This window comes from Acinonyx jubatus, chromosome D2, assembly GCF_027475565.1.
Source record: "Acinonyx jubatus isolate Ajub_Pintada_27869175 chromosome D2, VMU_Ajub_asm_v1.0, whole genome shotgun sequence".
NCBI lineage: Eukaryota > Metazoa > Chordata > Mammalia > Carnivora > Felidae > Acinonyx > Acinonyx jubatus.
Genome location: NC_069393.1, coordinates 78,589,454 through 78,614,553, shown reverse-complemented (window position 1 = coordinate 78,614,553; position 25,100 = coordinate 78,589,454). Strand labels below are relative to the sequence as shown.

The window sequence follows — 25,100 nt, the reverse complement described above, 5'->3', positions numbered from 1 at the left end:
GTTTGGTTGCCTTTCTTCCAGATTGTTTTCTGTACATCCAACTACTTGTTCAGATTTTTGTCTCTATATTAAATAGGCTCAAATTAGAACGCTACTTTTTTCACGTAACACAACTTGAAGATCTTTCTAGGTCATCACATGAGAACTTCCCTCATTCTTTCTAATGGCTGCTTCATATCCCACAGTACAGAGGTGCTGGCACAATATACTTAACCAGTTCCCACTGGTTGGATTGCTTTCAAAACCCTCACTATTAAGTAAAGGTGCAACAAACATCCTCATATGTGGATTCAGAGGCCAGACTGCTCAGTTCAAGCCTTGGCTCCGGCATTACTTGCTGGCAACCTTCAGCAAGTTACCCTTAGTTGCCTCAATTGCACAGTGGGGATGAGAACAATAGCAATGTACCTCCTGAGACTGTTCCAGTACAGGCAAAGCGCTTACAACACGGCCTGACACAGAGTTAAATGTTCAATAATGCCAGGTTTTCCTATCTTTGTGCCTGGCTGCAAATGTTTACTTGGGCCAGATTCATAGAGGTGAAACTGCATATTTAAAAGTCTGTCACTGGGGCGCCCAGCTGGCTCCGTCGGTGGAGCGTGCAACTCTTGATCTCAGGGTCATGAGTTTGAGCCCCACGTTGGGTGTAGAGATTAACTTAAAAAATAAGCAGGAGGGGCACCCGGGTGGCTCAGTCAAATAAGCGTCCGACTTCAGCTCAGGTCATGATCTCACAGTTCGTGAGTTCGAGCCCCGCGTCGGGCTCTGTGCTGACAGCTCAGAGCCTGGAGCCTGCTTCGGATTCTGTGTCTCCCTCTCTCTCTGCCCCTCCCCTGCTCATGCTCTGTCTTTCTCTGTCTCAAAAATAAATAAAAACATTAAAAAAAAAAATAAAAGTTCGGTGTCTAAAATGCGAAAATAAATGGAATGAGGAGGTAGGTTGGTAGTCAGGAGAGGAAAGGATGGGCTGCCGAGAGGTTCCGGCATACGTGCTCTTGGGCAGGTCACTGAAAACAAGAGAGCAGGACCGTGATGCCTGCGGCTGCTCTAACTCCCTTCCCCAGGTGGACAGACGATGGGGTCAGACTCCACCAAGACTGAGCACCTCCTGAGCTCGCCATCGTCCACGAAGCTGTCCGTCCTTTCTTCCAGCCTTCCCATTCTTCCTTTCATCTTACCTGCTTTTCTTTCTGCCTTTCCAACTGGCAGTGCTACTGAGGCGGGCGGTAGATGGGAAGGCTGCTGACCTACTCTGCCTGCACTCCTACCCCCGATGCCCTTCGCTAAACACCTCGGGGGCCAAGTCCCCACAGTGCTGGCTCTTTGTAACCAGGAGTGATCTTTCGAAAGCTTTTTCGTGATACATGCTTCTAGACAAAGGCATTTTGTTTTCTGTTTGACAAATTGGAACTTTTATTAACTTTTTTCCCTCAAGTGATAGTTTTAATAAAAAAATCTATTTTCCTGGAATGAAAAATGTCAAGGGAAAAAAGTAAAACCTACACATGGTACAACAGAGTAAATTAGAAATGAGATTATCAGACAACACTGCAGCAATAAAACTGGCTCATTTTCAATTTTTTTTTTTTTCAAGTTTATTTATTTGGAGAGAGACAGAGAGCAAGTGGGGGAGGGGCAGAAAGAGAGGGGGACAGAGGATCCAAAGCGGGGTCTGTGCTGACAGCAGAGATACTGATGCGGGGCTCAAACTCATGAACCGTGAGATCATGACCTGAGCTGAAGTCAGACACTTAACCCACCGAGCCACCCACGTGCCCCATCTTTTTTTTTTTTTTTTTTTTTTAGAGAGAGAGTGCACAAGCAGGGGAGAGCAGCAGAGGGAGGAAGGAAGAGAGAGAGAATCTTAAGCAGCTGAGTGTGGAGTCTTACATGGGGCTCGATCCCATGACCCTGGGATCATGATCTGAGCCAAAATCAAGAGTCAGAAGCTCAACCGACCGAGCCACCCAAGTGCCCCCCAGTTGTAATTCTATTCAGGCTTCCTTACCATATAATCAGAACATGATACGCATATGTTGACAGAAATAATAAACACATGACCTTTTGGAAAAACATCTATGTTCAATGTTAACTGAACTTGAAAGAATAATATACCCAAAGACGTTTAATTATGACTTACATTTTTTAGAAACATTTTTCCTGATTATAAAATTAATGCATGTATAGAAGATATTTGCAAAATTATTTCAAAAATTACAAAATGGAAAATTAGAACCATGCAGAATCAACTCAACTATTTTTAACTCTCTGAAGTATAATTTCCCCCCCCTTTGGAGTTTTACATAATAGAATCATACTATAAATATCTCAATTTTTTTCTATTGATATGTTAGAAACATTATCTCACATCTGCGATTTACCTTTAAAATCTACTTAAGTCAACAGAACTCTCATACATTAATAACAAATCACATTGTCTCATTTTACATTCCTTTCTGGTTTTAAGTTTAGATGATAAGATGAGGGATTTCCGAATCAGACTAAGCAAGAAATAGAACATACCTTTCTCCGATCTTTAAGAATCCTGTCCAAACTCTCTTCGTTAACTTTGCTTGCATAGTCATAAAAACTGTTTTTTTTTTAAAGAGAAAATATATTTTATTAAAACTGTGTAGTATTTTGACATGAATACACTTAGCCTCGTGCGACTGTGGGTCACTGAATCCTATAAGTTGGTAATAGAGATAGAACGGCTTGTCTTCAACAGGTATACAGAGAAATCTATCTCAATGCTTTCTGATGATAGAAGGTATCTTTTGCATCAAAGAATACTCAAGAGACTGATGAAATTGTATTACTTCCACACGTGGGAGGTACTGATAGCAAGTAATTATGAAACGTGTGGTTTCCTTGTTTCTAAGTATCAATTACTTGGCGGGGGGAGGGGGACACAAGAGCTCCTTTTCTGAGAAATGCAGAAGGGAGACGGACATCTGTTAAATGTTTGGCTGATTTCTCGTGTTATTTCATTTCATTCTTGCCTCAATGCTGGTGAGTAGGTATTAGCACAGCCCAACGTGTTCTGAGTTCTATTCCCATTTTTGTCGATAGAGAGACTCAGGGTAAGCGATTTGCCTCCAACCGTAGAGCTGGTAGATGGAAGAACTGAGATTTGAAGCCAGGTCTGACCCTCAAGTAGGCCTAGCTGACCCGGATCCTGTGGTGAGCAGGCCAGGCACGATGATGCGTGGGCCTTTCCACCACTGGCTGTGCTTCCAAGAATGGCGTCCCTCTGCCTTCTTCCCACCACCACAAGCCCAGGCCTTATAAAGCAGTGAGAAGTTCAAGAAAGAGTAAAAACAGGGGCGCTTGGGTGGGTCAGTCAGTTAAGTGGCTGGCCCGCTCAGGTCATGATCTTGTGGTTCACAGGTTCGAGCCCCACCTGAGCTGTCTGTGCTGACAGCTCAGAGCCCGGAGCCTGCTTCATGGATTCTGTCTCCCTCTCTCTCTGCCCCTCCCCCACTCGTACTCTGTCTTTCTCTCTGTCTCTCTCTCTCTGTCTCTCAAAAATAAATACAACATTTTAAAAATTTAAAAAAAAAAAAAAAAAGAGTAAAAACAAAAACAAAGCCACGGAACTGGAAGTCAGGAGAAACCAGCTCCTGCCATGCTGCTTCTCACTTTATGATCTCGGGTGAGTCACTTAACCCATGTGGTCTCCATTTCCCTTTCCGGAAACAGGGAGTAGACATAGATTTCTAAGGTTTCTTTCAGCTCCAAGAATTATAGGTCTATGATTTAAACTTAAATCCTGGGGTGCCCGGCTGGCTCAGTTGGAGGAGTGTGAGTCTGTTGTTCTCACCCACGTCGGGTGTAGACTACATAAAATAAATAAATAAATAAAATTTTAAAGCAAACTTAAGTGAAATCCTTGTTCTGGTACAATCTTACTGACAGCATTTTAAGGAACTCCTCAGAAAGGCTGGCAGAGCTTTGCAGAATCAGGGCCAAATCGGATACTTTCATGGACCAAACACAGGGAGTGTGAGGACCAGGGCCTGAATCACGTCGTGTGCTCTGAGATTCTTCTCAGATGAATTGCTTGCTTTGCTTCCCACTCCTCTTCCAATTACGTGTAAATCTAAAAGTGATGAGGTTTTTGGCTGCTTTCAGGCTTTGTCCACAGGTAGCCATCTTGCATGAGGGCAAGCCTCTGACATACTCAATGGGTAGGCGTGTGTGTGGTGGGGGGCAGAGGGAGGGGTCCCCAGGAGTTCTTTGGTGCAAGGGGCTGGGTGTTTGGGCCAGCTGAGGACGAGACAGGGGTCAGGGTGAGAGCGGGGGACATACAGCAAGAACGGCTAGGCACGAGGGGTGGGCAGGTGTTGGAGAAGGGAACGCTGATCGAGAACGCTGAATTGCACTAGCGTGGGCAGCTCTAGAAGGGAGGTACTGGCTTCTGGGAAGGTAGAACACACCCTCAGGGGTGGGGGTTAAGGAACACTGAGTTGGAACCATCACTGCAACCATCGAGTGGAGGGGTCTGGGGCTGAGAGAGCAGGCAGAGGCCCAACGGGAGTCTGGGGAGAAGCATGGTGCATAGAGGACACGGGCACTTTTCTCTGTTGCCCTCCACCCGTGTCATTTGCCCCCTCCCTTCTGAACAGTGCCCCCCCATTCCTTCCTTTCTGTCCTTCAGTTGGTCTTAGTATGCAACCGGTGTATATTAACTTATATACACGCAAAATGAAGGTTCCATGTTTCCTTTCCTTTCCTCATAAAGTTGAACACTGAACATTTTTTATTCTTCTTAAAAACACCCCTTAAATTATTTTATCCATATGTGATCCTTAACTTCCTGCTCTGGGGCCGAACAGTCCTTGGGAGGGTGCTGGAGCAGGCTTTCATTGTAAACCACTGACGCCAAGATTTATACCATCCCTCCCCTTTCCCTAACCTAACACAGTGCCCCAAACACATAGGTGTTTGTTCACAAACAAGTGAATTTGGATGCCCTCAGTTTTACGTGTGACTTTATAGCCACAATCAGCTACAGACCTAAATTCATTAGTTTTTTTTTTAATTCCAGTTCTTTTTTTTTTTTTTTTTTTTTTTTTGAGAGAGAGACACATATGCAGAGAGAGGGAGAGAGAGAATCCCAAGCAGGCTCCATGCTGTCATCGCAGAGCCTGATGAGCAGCTCAGTCTCACAAACTGTGAGATCATGACTTGAGCCGAAATCAAGAGCTGGGTGTTTCACCAACTGAGCCACCCGGGCGCCCCGAAATTCACTAGTTTTTATCAATTAATATTTTAATGAGGACTAAAAGTGACAAAGAATGTGGCTTACCTAAAAAGTTTTGAACAAGGCTGATGATTATGGATTTCTGTAATTAGAAAGAAAAAAACACATCTCAGTTAATCTGGTAAGATACAGGCAAGTATCAAATAGCCCAGGATTTTTCTTTGTTTTCTTAACTAAAATCTTGAATAAAAAGACAGCTTTCCTCTCCCTAGTAGGTACTAGTGAAGGCAGTGTGCCTTCTTAACACTTCAACTCAGGGACGCATTCTCAGTACAAAGTCAACTGGAGAACAAGTTCTGTTTCCATCTGTCCACATACGAGAAGCACACATCTGAAAGCTTTTATTCAGAACACACAGCTATTGTGTGCCCTCATTCAATCTCACCTAGTTAAACAAAGCATAAGAGGAAAAAGTAACAACTGACTGGAAGCATTTAATCAAAGTGTATGAGCACAGTGAGGACAGCTTGGGGAGAGGAGGGCCTAACCACCCCACCATCAATAACCCACTAATGGGCTCAGGACAACTTGGGCCAGGTGTTTTGAGGGGGAAGGGAGGAGGAGACTCTGGAGGCCTGTTAACCCTTTCAAAGACGGCCAGCACCAAGGGAAACAGTCATTTAGAAGGCAGATCCTAATGGCTTCTGGAACTATTGCTGGGATTAACCAGAGTGAACAATTTCTTCAAGCTCATCAGGGGGCTTGGGGCCTGGGTTGCTTTACAAGACCATGAGACTAATTAACCATTCAATTGTATTAATAACATTCTTCTGGACAGAGGCTAATCACCTGTTGTTTAAAAAGCCACAGGCACAGAGTTCCAGGCTACAATTTTAACGCAATTAAACTGAAACCATGACCCTGGAGGACATGGGACTGTGTCCATTAGCTTCTGTCCTAATGTTAACGCTGCCAGAACGTGCGCACGAATGCAGTTCCCCCACTGGGAAGATGAGTTCATCGCCTCGCGTAGCTGTTGACGAAGTGGTGCAAATAAGAAACCTTCATCTAGAAATTGTTCTCTTTCATCACCGAGCATAATACATTACACCATCTTACGTTATTTCAGATACTCTTGGTCAAGCGATTAGAACGTGGCACGTTTGTAGCAAAAACTTTAAAAAGAGTTCGGGAGAAAGAGAAAAAACTCACCTTCCACTTTAAAGGGTATTTTCAGAAACCCCCTCGGGTCAGTTCTGAACCCCAAATACACATTGTTGTCATCAACTGCCCCAGCAGACTTCTGTCATGGTTTACAACTGGGATTAGAAGCACACTGAAGATGTGTCCTAGATACCATGTGGCATTTGCTGAAGGAAGCTGAATCTTTCTCTTAGAAGATTTTTTGCAAGGCCTAAGCGCTCCACGGAGAAGACTGGGTGAAAGCCCGAAACGCGATAAAGCCGCGGATGACCCGGAAGCTGGCTGGCACCCTGGCTGATAGGTAGGCCTCTGAAAGCAGGCGGAAGCAGGGCAGCCTCGCTTGCGGTCCCAGAGTCTGCCGTGCCTCTAAGCTCATCCGGGTGGTCAAGACTCCTCTTTACACGTGCAGGGCGTCTCTTCACTCATTTTCGTAGAAGTTCGCTACCCCCGGACCTCCGGCTGTTCCCGCCAATCGATCGTCCTACCTCTGCTTCTCCTTCTGGGGGTGACTCAGTGCCGCTACTCCCAGCCTTTCCAGTAACTGCAGTGGCGTCACTTCATTAACCAAGGAAGCCCTTGGGTGGCGGTCTGCTCCCTCCCCTTCCTGGAACGAAGGGTGGACAGCTCTATTTAAAGTGAGTTAGCACAGGGGCGCCTGGGTGGCTCGGCCGGTTGGGTGTCCGAGTTCGGTTCAGGTCACGATCTCGCAGTCGGTAAGTTCCGAGCCCCGCGTCGGGCTCTGGGCTGACGGCTCGGAGCCTGGAGCCTGCTTCCGATTCTGTGTCTCCCTCTCTCTCTGCCCCTCCCCCACTCATGCTGTGTGTGTGTGTGTGTGTCTCTCTCCCCAAAATAAAGATTTTAAAGTGAATTAGCACAGCCTTTAAAATGAATATGTGATCAACACAAAACGCGACACTTGGTGTTCCGAACGTAGCGTTCTTTATGAAGTCCTTATTATAGACGGAAAGATAAAGGGGTCTGCACATGGATTCAGACATGTGCAGCAAATACCAACTTTGGTCACTTCATTTTGTTTGGAACATCTCGTCCCGGAGGTTAAGCTGTGCCAGGAAGTTTCTTTACACCACTGGTCTGAAACACTACTCATGGCACTTCAGCTAATGATTGCCCTTCCCACCCAGATTTTCCAGAGTCCCCGGTTTATATTTCTAACATGTATTCATTTTTAAAAGAAAACTATTGCAATGATAACAATACTTTTAAGATGATACCAGCAAACGCTTTGCCCATAAGATCCATAATCTGTTTCAAACAATGAAATGAATACAGCTAATAAGCTAAACGTTGTGCAGCAAAAGATGGTTGTCATGGTGCTGTAGTAACTGGGACACTCTATCAATCGGTACCTCTCCGTATTTACAATACCATGGAAATGCACTTACTGCGAGAACCCGAAGGCTTATAAAGCAGATACACCGCATTAAACTGTAGAATTGGAATTAGTTTCCCATTCTATTTCTTTAAAAATAAATAAATAGCCAGAATATTCATCAGAAATGCTGCTTTGGTGAGCACACCAGGTAAGAGAGCTCTTTCTTGCATGGTTTGCTGTCAGTTAACTCTGGCATTTTAACCTTCAAATACCAAATTCGTTTTTGAAAATCCAAGTGCAAACAATAAAACTGCACACATGTCCAATGAAACCAAAGTCTCTATCGCAGAATTTTAAAGAGTTAAGCAAAACAAAAACAAAATCTCAGTGAAAGAAGGGCTACATCCCGTATATCAAGTCTTTATAATAAGTCATTATTGGGGCACCTGGGTGGCTCCGTCGGTTAAGCGTCCGGCTTTGGCTCAGCTCATTATCTCACAGTTTGTGGGTTTGAGCTCTGCGTCGGGGCTCTGTGCTGACAGCTTGGAGCCTGGAGCCTGGAGCCTGCTTGGGATTCTGTCTCCCTCTCTTTCTGCCCCTCCCGCTTGCATTCTGTCTCTGTCTCTCAAAAATGAATAAGCATTAAAAAAAATTTTTTTTCTAGTAAGTCATTGTTGTGGGGAGTAGGTTTTATAGGTTTGGTCCTTTAGGAAATTAACTATTTCTTGTCCCCGCCCCCACAATCCTAACCGCCCCCCCTCCCCCCCCCCAGTCCTCATCCCGGCCTCCCAACCCATGTACTAGAAGGCTTTCAGAACAGGCTTGACATTGCTGATGTGGCCCCAACATAACCTAACCTTCCAGCAAGATTTCAAACCAGCAACCAGTCCCCTTCACACATTCTGTATTTTAACTGTGTAGAAACAGGCCAGATTCCCTGTATATTTTATGCACTCCTTGCTCTGGGTTCCCCTGAATGCACTGCCCACTAGCCCTGAGTTCACCTCCTTCATGTCACCATTACTGATTTTCCCCACTAGCAGGTTTTCCTTTTCCACTTAGGGGCTCGTCTCTGTTCCCTTCTTACAGTACCCATCTTGTGCTTTGTCTGGTATCTCTGCTTACTTGTCTTCTCCTCCCCACACTCCTGGCAGCAAGAGATGCATCTGGATATCCCCCTCGCTGTGTGGCACGTGCCTCACATGCGACAGTCAACAGATGTTGGCCGCAGAAGTGAAATGTCCCCTGCTGGGTTCTGAGCATCAGGACATGCTGTTTGGTGACATGCTTGAGGTGCAGTTTGATCCCTAGTTATCAAAAAGGGCTTGGGGCCGGGGCTCAGTCGTGAGTGACGACTTTGGCTCGGTCTGATCTCATGGTTGTGAGCTTGAGCCCACGTCGGCTCTGTGCTGACAGTCGGGCCTGAGCCGCTTGATTCTGTGTCCCCTCTCTCTCTGCCCCCCCCACTCATGCTCTGTCTCTCTCTCAGAAATAAATAACATTAAAAATTTTTTAAAAAGGGTGCTGATGCAAAGGGTGGGCGCATCTAAATGCTCTTCACCTTCTCAGCATCGCCCCAATCGACTGGTTGTTCTCGAAAGCTGTTCGAGGGCACTGGGGCTCAGTCGGTAAGGTCCGACTTGGCTCAGTCACAATCTCACTGTTCATGAGTTCAAGCCCCGTCGGCTCTGTGCTGACAGCTTGGACCTGGAGCCTGTTTCGGATTCTCTGTTTCCCTCTCTCTCTGCCTCTGCCTGCTCGTCTCTCAAAAATAAACATTTTAAAAGTTTTAAAAAAAAGAAAAGAAAGAAAGCTGCTTCCATTCAGCAAACTGCTCGTGTAAACAAGTGTGAACATTGTTGCCAGATCCTTCCAAGAAGCACCAGCCCAACAGATCCATTCCTTCCAGTACGCGGGGAGGCTGACAATGGGGAATAGCCCGAGCCGCAAACTTGGGATTCGCTGTGGTTTCAAAGAGACAATCAAGCGAAATAGCACACAGCACTTCAGTAAAAGACCAGTTAGTAAGAGACAGCTTTGCAAGGCTTCCTACACATAGTCATACGCTGCAAGTCCACACTGACTTATAAAACATTACCTACCAGTTATCGGTGCAAGTGATTTGCGTTGTGATTTTAATGGTCTTCTATGTGCCTTTAATCTTTCAGATTAAAATTGGGAAAGGGCCAAAGAACAAAACAAACAGCACTGATACAGAAAAAGTATCTCTAAGCTCAGTGATAAACTCACTTACCGATTACTTGCAGAAATTCTGTGTTGCTGATTTGTGAGTCACTGATGCTAAAGGTTTCCTCTTGTCTTACCTCTCCCAGCAGAAATCCTTCCTAAAAGTAATGAGAGAAAATAGTCGCAGACTAAAAATAAAGATGACTTTTTACTGGAATTAAAAGGAATGGAGGGCATTATAATTTTATAACAATTTTTAACAATCCAAAAAGCTTGCCAAAGAAACTACTCTTCTATAAACCCACAAGGAAGACTAAAGCAATCTGAGATACATCGATTAACTGGATTGTTTGAAAAAAGGATTCCATACACAATGAAATACTTTAATCCCTTAAGAAAAAAAAAAAACTGCTTTTTTTTTTGAAGCAAAAATAAGTAGAGTGAATTCATTTCTTAAATCCTACTGAGTGTAATAACCAATATCAAAAAAGCTCAGGAAGCAGAAATATTCCAAGGTTGTTTTCTGGAAACAGCATACAATTTATTTCATTGTTTTAAAAGCACTGTTAATGATAAAAGGATAAAGAAGTTTAACACAAAGCACAACGAATTGCTCTTGTACGGGCTGTGGGAAATGAGGATTTCAGCAAACAAATTTATCATTCGCACGAATATTTTTCCTTAATAAACAAGGAGGTTTGTTTCCTTACACCTTGGGAGAACGGTAAATCCTGGGTCACTTGGCACATAACCTACTGTGTACTTGCTGCCATGCTCAGCACAGGCACAGTTGGAGAACATTCACTGGCTGTCACAATAACTTTCCTAAGAGGGTGAACTAATAGGCTGTTCTGCAATTGCCCTTCCGGGAGAGCCATGTGCTTACTCCTTCCTCCATTTTGCTTTTTTTTTTTTTTTTAAAGTATATTTATTCTGTGAGAGAGAGAGAGAGAGAGAGAGAGGGAGAGAGAGGATGCATGGGAGGGGCAGAAAGGGTGCGGGGGGGGGAGAGAGAGAGAGAGAGAGAGAGAGAGAGAGAGAGAGAGAGAGAATCCCTAACAGGCTCCACGCTGTTAGCGTGGAGCCGACATGGGGCTTGAACTCAACAAACATGAGATCACGACCTGAGCCGAAATCGAGAGTTGGACACTTAACCGACTGAGCCACCCGGGCGCCCCGGTCCGTTTGGCTCTTTACTCAGATGGCACCTTATTAGATGGCCAATGTAATGGAAACAGGGACTGTCACACACCCTGTCTCCTGTCCCCTGCATTCTTTTTCTTCTCAGTCTTCTCACTATCCGCCATAGTACATCCTTGTATTAACAAAGAAATGCCTACACCTACTAAAATGTAAGCTCCATGAGAGCAGGGACTCTGTGTTTGCTCACTGCTCTATCTCAGCACCCAGCAGAGTGCCCAGCCTAACACATTGGAGGTGCTCAATAAATACTGGTTGAGGATATTTGTTGAAACAGTGCCCCCCCCCTTTCAAATGTTTTATGTATTTATTTAGAGAGAGAGCAGGGGAGGGGCAGAAAGAGAAAGAGAGCACGGGGTAGAGAGAGAGAGAGACAGAGGATCTGACACGGGCTCCGAGCTGATAGCAAAGAGCCCGATGTGGGGTTTGAACCCACGAGCCATGAGATAATGACCTGAGCTGAAGTCAGACGCTTAACCGACTGCGCCACCCAGGTGCTCCAAAACAATGCCCTTGTACTACATACCTTTCTATTCTAGGCTAACCCTTCAAATCAATTAAAGGAATTTCCTAGTTTAAAAATATTCCCAGTTGAGGGGAGCCTGGATGGCTCAACCAGTTGAGCATCCGACTCTGGATTTCAGCTCAGATCATGCATGATCTCATGATTCGTGGGTTCGAACCCTGCGTTGGGCTGTGGGCTGACAGCACGGAACCTGCTTGGGATTCTGTCTCCCCTCTCTGCCCTTCCCCACCACTCACTCTCTCTCCCTCCCTCTCAAAAAGAAACATTAAAAAAATATATATTTCCAGTTGGAATCTGTGGAGGTGAGGAGGGAGAGATAGATGCTTTACAGCATAGTTTTGTGTTGAATTAGGGGAGTGTCCTAAAATCCCAAATCATCATGTACAGGGTATTTCTCAAACTTAAGTAATATACAGATCCCCTCTAAAAAATTTTCTCTCAAGCACCTGGGTGGCTCAGTGGGTTGAGCATCCGATTCTTGATTTCGGCTCAGGTCATGATCTCATAGTTTGTGGGACAGAGCACCGCATGGCTCTCTGCACTGAGAGTGAGGAGCCTGCTTGGGATTCTCTCTCTCCCTCTCTCTCTGCCCCCCTCCCCACAATGGATGCATGCACATGTGCTCTCACTCAAAATAAATTAAAACATTAAAAAAAATTTTTCTCTCAAACCTAAAGGAGTGTTCATGACTACTAGTTTGAGAAACAGTGACTTTTATTCCATACAAGTCTTTCAGTTATGAGCTCTCGCTACAAAAGAGAAGCTCTGTCTTTGTAACAAATTAATAAAAATTAAAATGAAAAAAAGTTTAAATTTCTATAGAACTTCACACTTAAGAATGTATCTACAGATCCTTAGTGTTCCACAGTCTAGGACTGCCAGATTTAGAAAATAAAAATACAGGCTACTCAGTTAAGTGTGAATTTCAGATAAACAATGAACAATTTTTTATGTAATATTTAGGATATACTGACACTAAAAAATTACTTCCCATTTATCTGAAATTCACATTTAATTGAGTACCCTGTATTTTACCTGGAAACTCTATCATAGTCCTCAGATTGAAAAAGTCAACAGTGACATCAAGACATTCCAAAGCCAAGTATAAAATGAATGTTTATTATCTACTGGTCTGGATTATCTGAGCCACTGTTACTTTATAGCGGAAGGAGGCAAACTGTGGTATGTGGGTTCAATCTAGCTTCATGCCTGTTAGCGTACAGCCGACAAGTTAAGAATAGGTTCTACTTTTAAATGGTTGAAAAAAATAAAAAATAGGAATAGTTCATGGATGTGAAAATCATATGAAATTCAAATTTCAGAGTCCATAACTAAAGTTTTATTGGAAACATTCACCCTAATTTATTTATTGTCTTTGGCTGCTTTCTTCATCCAACAGCAGAATTGAGTAGTTGCTACAGAGACTGGCTCACAAAACCTAAAACATTTACTATTTGGCCCTTTACAGAAAATGCTTGCTCACCTCAGCTCTACAGAATGAGTGATTTTAAACTAATTTATTTCCTGGACAAAACAAGAATGCACTACAAAAGCAAGTTTTTGATTCCTCAACTTTAAAATGTATAAAATTGAAATTAAAGTAGTCTACATATATAATCATGGCAAGGTTAACATAAACAGCTATGGCCATGTGAAATAAAGTTGCAAACTATTTGGAGACATACTTCCATATCATGGCAAAGACTTCCACAAAGTCTAGCACCATGTCTGGCAAAGCACAGATATAAGGGACTATCTCTCGAATTAAATTAATAACAATCTAAGTAACATGGCCATGTCACTGCTGTTTGTAGAACACCTATCCAAGAGGTAACTTATTCTTAACAATAGTCTTGCCTTCTGCAAAAACTGTGATATTACTAGGTAGTCCAAGAACTACAGATGTTAAGAAGCATTGCTGAAACCATATTTAATACTTCTAAGGACATCAGGAGTATCACAAACCACCTATATACGGAACTTCATTACATTATAAAATAGCTGCCTATAGTATCACAGGCCTTAGTGTCCAGAGACGTGAGCTAACTCTGGAAACACCCATGTGTATTCCTATCTCCACTATCAACATCGAAGAGATGAAAAGTACAATAATTTCATGATACCCAACTTACTAACAGAATCACCTCTCTGTGTGATCAGTTTTTACTAATGGAGGCTAAGATTGCAGACATGAAACCAAACCCAGTTCCTTATTCTGCAGTGTCTCATTTTGCTTTGTAATGACAACCACAACCCCCCCCCACACACACACTTATTAAATAAATTTGAATAATTCACTATTGACATCTTTTCAAATAACCCCTCAATTTGGTGGACAGATTACATATGTAAAGATAAAAGTTACCTAGTTTCACAAAGAAACTTCCATCCAGGCGAATGACATTAAAAAGACAATTCGCGAAATAAAGACATTGAAGCAGACAAGCTTTGCTCTCTGGGAGCTCCGAAGCCTATGCATTTCCGATCACTCATACGTAGGCCTGTCATTTCCCTATTTCGCTGCGACGAGCGCCGTGGTTTTAGAACATTCGCCAAGGAACTAAATATGCAACTTCAAGGCAAACAGACCCTACACCTAAACACTCCTGTTTACATTCTCCATTTTCCATCGAGGCGAAGAAAACACACGAACGTATCTAACGAGTATGAATAGTGACAGCCATGGTTTCTTTCCCTCGTCGCACCCCACAACAACCTGTGAGACCCGCGGGCGGGGCAGGGTGCCTCGGTTCCCAGACTAAAGCTCGGTCTCTCCGCTCTTTGCCGACCCCGGGAGCCCCTCGCAAGTCTAGAAGCCTCTCAGGGAGGGGCAGGAGCTCGGTTTCCACTAAGCGACTCCAGACACTGCTGGCTGCCAACCGAGACAGCTTTGCTAAAAACAAGACGGCTGTCCTGAGAGGGCCAGGAGATGGCAGGCACCGAATGAGGGGGCCCATCCCAGGGGCGAAGGACCCCAGGGTAGCAGGAGCTCGCCGGGGGCGGGAGCCGCCCGGGTCACCTGCCCCTCGGGCCAGCCCGGGAGCCCAAGGGGCGAGCCGCGAGCGGTTCCAGCTTGGCCGCAGGCGCCGGCCCGGGACGGAGGCTGGAGGCTCCAGCGGCCGCGGCGGGGGGCCCGGCACCTACGTGGTCAGCGTTGCTGTTGGCGCTGTGGAAACACACAGCGCTGAAGGTGTAGCCCGAAATGGAAGCCGCCATGATGGAAATCTCCAACTCCCCCATCATGCCCCGCGGAGGGCACGCAGCCTTCCGGCCGGCCCCGCCCCTTGGCATCCTGGGAAATGAAGTTTTTGGCGGGTGAGGCCAAGGGGCCGGAGCGCCCTCAGAGACGCAGATTTGCCCTATTGGAACCCAACCCCCGCGAAGTGTCCTCCGTCTCGGGCCCTGCACATCTCAGATACCGCCTCTTCTGCATAGCCCTCGAGAGTTCCCCAAATCATTTTTTTTCTTTGCAAATGAAACTCTTACTAATAAAATCCAACTCAAGAATGAAAGGAGGGAGATGATTCAAGCAAGTGCGCGGTTTGCGTTTGACATAGAAACAAAATGCTGTTATTTCCATTTTCGTAGGACCACTCTGGCTGCGGCGTGGAGGCTATAATGTGGCAGAGGGGGAAGGGTGGTACTGTAATCCGCAGGAGGGAGGTGTCTTTGGGGGTGGTTGGAAGTGAAATGGTGGTAGCAGTGAAGGTGGGAAGGGATTGGATTCTGTAACAAAAGGACACGAATTTAACGAAAAATCACGGAAAGAAGATTGGAACAACAAATTTAAAAAAAAAACAGCAAAAATTAAATCTCGCAAAGTTAGGTAAAGAAGCTCAGGAATCACCATTCTTCTCTTTGTCCGATCTTTCAGGTTCGAAACTGGACTTCTGATCTCCCACAAGTCTCCTTCTACCACGCTCTCCAAAAGTTCAGCAGAAGGACTGTTTTCTGACTGGTGCACAGGCCCAAAACCTTGGAATCATGGTTGACCTCCCTCACCTTTGATCAGTCAGCACAGTCTTAAAAATATATCGAGAATCCTACAACTCATCACCAGCACACCTATCACCTATCATGGTGGTCTAAATCATCAATTCTTTCCTGGGTCTTTATAACAGTCTCTGACTCAAGAGCCCTGAACTGGGGGCAATTTTACCCCTCAGGGGATATTTGGCAGTGTCTGGAGGCATTTTTGGATGTCACAACTTGGCGGAGGGTGCCGCTGGTAATAGTGGTTAGAGGGCAGCCAAATATCCTACAATGCATAGGACCCCCACCTCCCCCACGGGATGAGGTTGAGAAACCCTGGGTTCCACCTTGTCTTCAACCCCTTCCCTGCCAAATCTAATCTCAACCCAGCAACTAAACTGGTCATGCTAAAACTTAAAACTTAGGGGCGCCTGGGTGGCTCAGTCAGTGAAGCGTCTGACCTCGGCTCAGGTCATGATCTCACGGTTCATCGGTTCGAGTCCTGCATTGGGCTCTGCGCTGACAGCTCAGAGCCTGGAGCCAGCTTCAGATTCTGTGTCTCCCTCCCTCTCTCTCTGCCCTCCCCTGCTCGCACTCTGTGTGTGTCTCTCTCTTTATGTTTAAATAAACATAAAAAAAATTTTTTTTTTCATTTAAAGCATGTTGCTTCTTGGTCTAAACCTAAACCTTGTAATGACTTGGTTCCTATCACTCATCTGACTTCCTTTCTTGCCCCTGCCCCCTTTGTTCACTTGGCTTCAGCCACACTAGTCTTTCTGCTTCCTGGGTATCCCTATCTCATCCTACCTCAGGGCCTTTGCACTTGCTGTTCCCTTTGCCTAGAGTGCTCTTCTCACAGATAGTTGCAAGGTTTACTCCTTTATCTCTGCTCTAGATGCTCTGATGTGTGACCCATATCCACCCTTGCAGGACTTACTATTCTACCATACCCAGCTTCTTCCCCAGCTGGGGAAATTGTCAGCTTTCCCATGGACTTGCCTTCAGTATAGTGTCATTGCCTGAGATCATTCCTCATTTTCTGGGTGACCAACATTCAATGCCTCATCAATATAGATGGATAAAGGCTCACCTCCTTCCTTCCAACCTGGGGTAATTCCAAAGGGTCATCCCAGCTCCAGAGTGCCCTGTAGGGGAAAGAGGTGTTAGCTGAGGTGCTGTTGTAATGGTACCCCAGTCCGCCAACTTCCTCCATCCAGCTCTGTTTCTTTCCCTTCCCCAGTAGGTGGTGATCCTGAGAGCACTCCCTAGTAATCTTCTTTCGTGTTCATCTCAGGCTTAGACTCTGCTTCCCTGGGGATATAACGTATGACAACCTGTTGCAGATTTTCACTTAGGGCCACCTGGTCAGAGAATCCTTCTCTTATCACCCTAACCAGACTGCAGCCCCAGCCTGACCTTCTCAATATTCCTTCCCTGCTTTCCCTTCCCCTTTCCTACTCATCACCATCTAACATCATCCCTATTTTATTCATTTCTCAGCATATTGTCTTTGTCTCTCCGCTGGCACATTCTGAACTGCATGCGGACAGGGATTCATCTTTGATTTGCTTACTGCTGTAGTCCAGCATTTGGGATAACGCCTGGCATGTAGATATTACCCAGCATGTGACTGCATGCCCCCCCCCCAAGTGATTGTTGAGTGAAAGTTGCATAAAAAGTGGGAGGGTCCCACAGAAGATGGTTGTATTTTATCAGCAGGTGCTAGAGGGGAACGGAGACCAAAGAAGCTAGTAAAAGGAATAAGCTCATTACTAACAAGGTGCCTTGGGTGGTGCCCCTGAGGAAAAGATTTGAGACGCAGAAGATGAGAGAGGAAAGAGCCAGATGGATCAACAGCATTTTCGGGGAGAAGGAGAAAGAGAAAGAGAAAGGGAGATGAGTAGCTGCAGTGAGAGTCTGAAACTTGGGGAAAGATGAGAATAAGGAATTTTTAGGATGCAGTGTTGTGTATCGTATGACGGAATTCCTCTTGACTGCCTTCTTAGGAAAACCTTCAGCAAAACTTCTACAGTGATCGAACACACCCACGTAGCGGTTGCGAAGCAGGGTTTAGAGTGGACCGCTTGGGTTCCGGTGTCAGGTGTAGCACTCACTGTGTGATCCGGAGCAACTTCTCTGCGCCTTGGTTTGCTCCTGTGTAAAATGAGGTACCTGCCTGCTGTGGCAATCTTAAGGAGTGAATGAGATAGCATATTGGATGTTTCACCCAGTCCTTGGCACACAATGACAGCCTGCTGACTGTTAGCCATCACTTCCGTTGTCATGAAGTAGTTTAGAAGATAAAAGAAATCTATAGGCTCTGATAAGAAAAGACCTCCTAGTATATCACCACAATATTCTTTTTTTTTTTTTTTCAAGTTTGATTCATTTTGAGAGAGAGACAGAGAAGCAGAACCAGCTAGAAAGGGGCAGAGAGAGAGAGAGAGAAAGAGAGAGAGATTCCCAAGCAGGCTCCATGCTGTTAGCTCAGAGCCCGATGCAGGGCTCGATCCCACGAATCGTGAGATCATGACCTGAGTCAAGATCAAAGTCAGATGCTTGACTGACGGAGCCACCCAGGCACCCCTATCACTACAATATTGTTTTTTTTTAATATTTATTTATTTTTGAGAGAGAGAATGAGTGGGGGAGGAGCAGAGAGAGAGGGAGACACAGAATCTGAAACGGGCTCCAGGCTCTGAGCAGTGGGCACAGAGCCTGACACGGGGCTCGAACTCTTAACGGTGAGATTGTGACCTGAGCTGAAGTCGACGCTTAACCGACTGAGCCACCCAGGTGCCCCTCACCACAATACTCTTAAGTGAAAATGCAACTGGTAAACAATGCAAATGGTAAGATTCCATTTCTATATATTTATCAAAAAAACAAAACCCATGCATTTCAGCAGGTGCTTGTATGCAGGCAAACGCCACACTCTGCTATGATGGATCTGAAAGAGGAAACAAGAAAGTCCATTTCACTATGCCCTCTAGGTAGTCGAGGAAACTGAGACTTAAAAGGTTTAAATCAAGTGACTTGCCCAAGGTCACACCTGGTATGGACTAAGTCGAGACTGAAGTTCAGGATGGCTTGACTCCGTAGTCCGTGATCAGGCAAGAAAATGCAAAGGAAAGGGATGAGTGGTATCAGGCATGGAAGGAGAGAAAACCTGGCTGAGTCTTGGAGGCCTCTGTGGAGGAAGAGAGGGGAACAGAGGGGAGCAGAGGATAGCTGGGACCAGGGAAGGGGCCTGGAGCTGAGCGGCTCGAGGGAGGTCTACTCGAAAGGGGTTGCAGTGGCCCCAGTGAGCTGTGAGCCCGAGTGGCCCAAAGGAAGGCAGAGCAGTGGCGACAGGCTGGAAAAAATGGCCCTGAGCCCAGGCCCAGGGGAGGCCAGGAGGAGCCGTGTGCGGAGGGTGAGGGAAGAACAAAATAAGGATGATGCTCTGCTTTGGCTGGTCAGGGGCCACGTGAATGGAGAACACAGGGAAGAGAGGGTTTGGAGGTACTGGGGTTGGGGGAGGAGGCAGTGCAAGGAAGTTTGGGTTTTCGACAGGTTGACAGGTTGAGTTGAACATAACAAGGGACGTCTAGGCAGCTGCAGGAAAAACCCGAAGCTGGGGGTAGAGGATGAACTTGGAAGTCACTAACAGTAAGAACAATAGCTAACATTTACTGAACGCTCACTGTCTGTCAGGCTCTGTTCTGAGCGCGTCACTTGCACGGTCTATTATGTAATCTTCCTAACAATGTTCTGAAATAGGTCCATTTTGAACTCCATTTATAACCGAAGAACTTGAGCTAGCATTTAATGAGAATTTGCCGTGTGTCAGGCATGTAGGATGTCACAGGAATTACCTTATTTACTTATTTTAAAGTTTATTTCCTTTTGGGGCGCCTGGGTGGCTCCATCGGCTGAGCGTCCGACTTTGGCTCTGGTCATGGTCTCGCGGTTTGTGAGTTCGAGCCCCGTGTCAGGCTCTGGGCTGACAGCTCGGAGTCTGGAGCCTGCTTCAGATTCTGTGTCTCCCTCTCTCCCTGCCCCTCCTCTGCTCATGGTCCGTCTCTCTCTCTCTCTCTGTCAAAAATAAATAAACATTAAAAAAAATTAAAGTTTATTTCTTTTGAGAGAGACAGAGAGAGAGAGAGAGAACTAGTGGGGAAGGGGAAGAGAGAGGGGAGACAGAGGATCTTTGCTGACAGCAGAGAGCCCGATGTGGGGCTCAAACTCATAAACGGCAGATCATGACCTAAGCCGAAGTTGGACACTTGACCAACTGAGGCCACCCAGGTGCCTCTATTTTTTTTAAGTTTTATTTATTTATTTATTTTGAGAGAGAGAGAGAGAGAGAGAGAGAGAGAGAGAGAGAGAGAGAATCCCAAGCAGGCTCCACACTGTCAGCGCAGAGCCAAATGTGGGGCTCGAACTCACAAGCCGTGAAATCATGACCTGAGCTGAAATCAAGAGTCAGACGCTTAACTGACTGAGCCACCCAGGCACCCCGGGAATTACCTCATTTAATGCCACGGGCACTATTATTATTATTATATGAGGATGGGCAAACTGAGGCCCCGAGAAGTTAAAGAACTTGCCTACAGTCACACATGATAGGGTCAGGGCTCAAAACCTGAGTCCAACTCCAGAGCTGCTTGCCTACCTCCCTTTTTAAAAGGCTCACTCAAGGGGTCCCCGGGTGACTCAGTCGGTTAATGTCTGACTTTGGCTCAGGTCATGATCTCGCGGTTCGTGAGTTCCAGCCCGGCGTCGGGCTCTGTGCTGACACCTCAGAGGCTGGAGCCCGCTTCGAATTCTGTGTCTCCCTCTCTCTCTGCCCCTCCCCTGCCCACGCTGTGCCTCTCTCTCCTTCAAAATCAAATAAACACTAAGTAAAAATGTTTAAAAGGCTCACTTAAGAGCAGGTGGTGCTGGGAAAACAAGGAGGGGTTTTCAAGAAGGGTGTCCTAAGCAGTGTTGACCACTACAGAGGAGCAAAGAAGGTAAAGCTTGGAACTTGACCCTTGGTTTGCCAATTAGGAAGTGTTTGAGAACTCTTAAAAGCACAGTTTCAGAGAAGTTGGAGGTAAGCAGAGTTCCAGGCTGCAGTGATCGGCAGCATTAGAGGGAGACGAGGCAACCCAGAGTACTCAAAGAGCCTCCCCCTGCCTATGTAACGGGCACCTGGTGAGAGAGACTGTGTTCCTTGGCACATTCCACCTTCTCCCTGGTGATGGGCAGCTCCACTCGGATTGGGCTTCTCTACCCTCCACTGAGAATCCCGTTGCCCTGGGTGATCAGAGGTGGTGCCCCACACAGCCGTCAGGACTAAACAGCCAGAATAATCCTGGAGCCACAGAAGGAACTCTGTGTAAACAGAGGGTTTTTCCAGGGCTCCATACCAACAACTGTTTATAGCATTCATCACACACAGCAAAAACATCTTAAGTGTTGGCAAGACACCAGATTGAAGACGGCCTTATCTTTCATGGATCCTTCATAATTAGAACCTAAACCTTTTTGAGACTTAGTCATATTCAAGCTTGCTTTCTCTAGCATCTAGAGTCTACAAAAGATCAAAACAACCATTTGCCCAGGGCAGCACTAAATGGCCGTGGCATTTGGTGGTTTTATTGCACTGTAATAAGGTTACTTACGTTCTTCCTAGAGTTCTTTAATCACTACACACATGGATCCCCATCTGTCTTTTACTGTAGTCTATCGCCAGCGGTTGCTTGAAGATCTTGGAACATCTTGTATCGGAGGAGATGCACTTTGGTCCTAATTGGGGTTTCTGTGGACTGGAGAGGCAACTGTTGATGCTGTTTACCTCTAGGGACTTATTGGACTTCTGTCTGCTGAGTCAACAGAAACGTAGCCTAGGAAACATTCCATCTGGTTGGAAGGCAGCCTTATTAGAAGCCTTCGAGAGCCTGGCCTACCTAGGACATTCGACTGTCAGTAGTTCATGGCTGCTACAGAAAACACCCCCAGACCTTTGGCCCACAAGATTTCTCACATTATACTGCAGAAATCCCAATGGTAGTCAGACCAAGAGGCGGATGGATCTCAGGTTCATTGGTTGGGAGCAACCTGGTGTAACGAGTCACTATTTCCGGCGTGGTGCAGGTGAGGAGGTTGAGACACACAAAGGTTAGGAGTCTCAGACAAGATCAGGTGCCTGGCTCGGGGCACAGCGAAGACAGGCATCCATGCATCTTGACTCCCTTGCACCTTCTTCCACCACACTCCGATCCGACCCTCGTTTTTGGAATATTTTTGTTCGGGGGGGGGGGGGTGTCATAAGGCATTCATTTCTCTGGGCATAAATTCCCGTGTCCACCAGTGATATCAAGTCCCAAGAGGGCAGAATGCTATTTTTAAGGCAGAATCCCAGCTACAAATTAAATTAGCTTTCTGACCAGGAAGCCAAATAATGCAGTGGACTGTCCCACCCACTTTCCACATCTGACCACAACGTGGATGCATGAGGTGATTTGTGCCTTTGCAGTGAGCAATATTGGCCTCACCTATTCAGTGGGGTTTTCCCACTGGCAGCCTTTTTCCAAAATGCAATACCTTGAATAGTCCTGTTTAAAACAAACAAACAAACAAACAAAAAAAACCAAAAACAGCTGAGTAACTTTAAATATCTAATTGCCTTTATTCAATGATTCATGAATTAGGCAACATCCCATGTAGCAAGTAGAAGGGAGCTCGGAGGAGTTGTACAAAATGGAAAGTTTTTACAGGCCGAAGGTGGGACTAGTAAATTACGAATGGATTATTTCAACCTCTCAAACTAATGTAACATTGACTGTCAACTATACTTCAATAAAATAATAATAATTTAAAAAGTGCATTATTTCAGGCAAGGTCACCTTCCCTCAAGGGAAGGCAGGGGGTCTTATCAGGTGGATTACCTCACTAGTGACCACCAGAAAATTCCAGACTGATTGGTTTAAAATTCCCCTCCTGGGAGGGGTGCCTGGCTGGCTCGGTCGGAAGAGCAGGCCACTCTTGATCTCTGGGTTGTTTGAGCCCCACTTTGGGTCTACAGGTTACTCAAAAATAAAATCTTAAAAAAAAAAAAAAATTCCACTCTAGGAGAGGCTGAAGCTGCAGTTAAGTTGGGTTAGTTAAGCGTCGGTGAAGGTTAGCAAAACCGACTCCACTTTGGATGTTTCTTTTTCACAGTCCCTTACAAACTGCAGTCCCCAAATGTGGTGGCGCTTAGGCGGGCACTTCAGAAAGGGGGTGCATCTGACTCTGGCTGGAGGGGGCAGAGAGGGAGGCGAGGCCCAGTCTCTCCACGCCTGGTCGTGGGAACCCGCACCCAAGACCAGAACAGAGCTGAAGACGCCGAGCCGGGAGCAGTAGAGTGGGCGGCCTCCCGCCGCCTAGAGGCGCCGTCCACAAGTCCGCTCTGTCCGTGCTTCGTCTCTATGGCGGCCCCCACGGCCCTCTGGGTCGCGGAGCGGGATGAACTCTGGCGCGGGCGGCGGCAGCGGCGGCGGCTGCGCTGGGGCCGCGGCGCGGTCCCGAGGGGGCAGTCCCGGAGGGGATGGCTTTGCCCCGTCGGCGCTGGGGACTCGAGAGCAGTGAGTGTAGCGTACCGCGGGGGAGCGTGAGCGGCACCGCCAGGGCTGGGCCCCGGGAAAGGGACCGGGAGGGATATGGGGCCCCGGAAGATGGGGAGGACCTTGGGGGCGTGGCGCGTGGAAGGTAAGGCGGGGGGATTGATGGGCTGGAATCCCGAGGGGCCACCCTGTAGGTGGTTAAGGGGCATTTCAAGGGGTCATTGTGTAAAGGGATCGTGGGGTGCGGAATGCTCTCCGAAGCTTTTGGGGAGGCCTCGTAAGGGTCTCGAGCCCGAGGGGCAGGCTTGGGGAAAGAGCGAGGAGGCGGGGTCGACGGTAGTGGGGATAGGGAAGGGTAAGGGGGGCACGGTTAAGGCTTAGGGGATGGGGTAGGGATGTCGGAGCTGGAAAGGGTGGGAGTGAAGGGTGACCGGAGGAGAGAGCGAGGAGATGGTGGGGCATCTTGGGGTAGAAGAAAGTGGTCTGACCAAATCGATGTTCAGTAATTCTGAACGAATTAATAGATGGATGAACGAATGACAGAGGAAGGTAAGGATGGGCTGAGTTGAAGGGGTAAGAGGGAGCGGCGATTCTAGGGAGATGAAGTAGCAAGAGAAGGCAAGTGATGAGGACGAGGAACTGTACTTGAAAGGAGTAAATCTTAAACTTACGAGTAACTTTTAGGCAGAGCTTATGTTTGGTGATTTCCTTCTTGAGTAACCAGCGTATTGATGGAAAACCTTTGTGTCTGCATGTTTTAGACTGCAATGTGCTGTAATGACACTTTGTACAGTCAAGTTTTGGACTTGTGTTTGGGACTTAGGGATCCTGGAACAAATACTTGCTTATACTTTTTAAAGGTGAAACCTATAGTAGTTTTTAATACGTCAGGTATTGTAGTGTAAACTTACACTGCTTGTCTGTTTCTTTCGTTCTTTTAACACGAGGATGTTAAGGGGTTGATCTCTGTGTACTTCCTGATAACACAATAATGTTTTAACCTTCTGTCATAAATACTTAGGATGTATTAGAAACATATTTAATTCGTAATGCAGTTTAATTCAAGACTCTTGCTTTGCATTTGATTATATAGTTGGGATGCTGTCTATGAGAGAGAACTACAAACTTTCCAAGAATATGGAGATACAGGAGAAATCTGGTGAGTTAGAAAAAATAGTGGAATTATGATTCAGAAGAGTGAGTGAGTGAGTGTGTGTGTCTTTTAAGTGTTTATCCCAAAGGAAAACAGCCTAAAATTCTTGGGAACTTTGGACTGATTCTAGCTTTAGTGGGTAGATTTAAAGAGTCTCTTCTCCGACTTTTAATGGTCCAGACTTAAATTGGATGACTATGCAGGCATCCCCCAGCTTTTTGAAAATGCACATTATGCCCCTCGGCTTTTATGAAAGACTTACATGAGTACCTGTAAGTACGTGAAAGAAATCTGAAGATTTTTACTTTAAAAGAAAAAATTTTTTTTTAATGTTTATTTATTTTTGAGAAAGAGACAACATGAGTGGGAGAGGGGCAGAGAGAGAGGGAGACACAGAAGCTGAAGCAGGCTCCGGGCTCTGAGCTGTCACACGGAGCCCGACGTCGGGTTGAACTCACGAACCATGTGATCATGACCTGAACCGAAGTTGGCCACTTAACCGACTGAGCCACCCAGGTGCCTGAAGCTTTTTACTTTTGCACAAAAAGGTGAAGAACAAAACTAGCATTCACCGTTTGTCTTGCAGTGAGCCCTTAGAGAGGCAGTGCACACCCCTAGCAGCAAGAGTTGTGCTGCCAAGCTCCTTCCCTGGGAACTATACTCAGCATCCCAGCATCAAGCCGCCATAGCTTTGAACAGTGTCTGTGAGCGTCTGTGCTTTTTCTTGATTTTTTTTGTGCATCTGT

The 25,100-nt window shown here is 46.1% G+C and overlaps 2 protein-coding genes across 3 annotated transcripts in view; one reads left to right on the top strand and one right to left on the bottom strand.

The window, feature by feature from the left end:
- The window catches only part of ABRAXAS2 (abraxas 2, BRISC complex subunit), a 31,242-nt gene extending 16,290 nt beyond the window's left edge, over positions 1-14,952 (bottom strand). Inside the window, exons 1-4 of the mRNA XM_015068597.3 lie at positions 14,800-14,952; positions 9,997-10,087; positions 5,312-5,348; positions 2,524-2,590 (exon numbers count right to left, since the gene is read on the bottom strand). Of these exons, the coding sequence (XP_014924083.2) occupies positions 2,524-2,590; positions 5,312-5,348; positions 9,997-10,087; positions 14,800-14,946 (342 nt within the window). The 5' untranslated portion in view covers positions 14,947-14,952. The remainder of the gene's footprint in view (positions 1-2,523; positions 2,591-5,311; positions 5,349-9,996; positions 10,088-14,799) is intronic.
- An 8,110-nt stretch (positions 14,953-23,062) lies between these two features.
- The window catches only part of EEF1AKMT2 (EEF1A lysine methyltransferase 2), a 38,358-nt gene continuing 36,320 nt past the window's right edge, over positions 23,063-25,100 (top strand). For both annotated transcript variants that reach the window (XM_027063343.2, XM_027063340.2), the window contains exons 1-2: positions 23,063-23,222; positions 24,295-24,360. In XM_027063343.2, the coding sequence (XP_026919144.1) occupies positions 23,104-23,222; positions 24,295-24,360 (185 nt within the window). In that variant the 5' untranslated portion in view covers positions 23,063-23,103. The remainder of the gene's footprint in view (positions 23,223-24,294; positions 24,361-25,100) is intronic.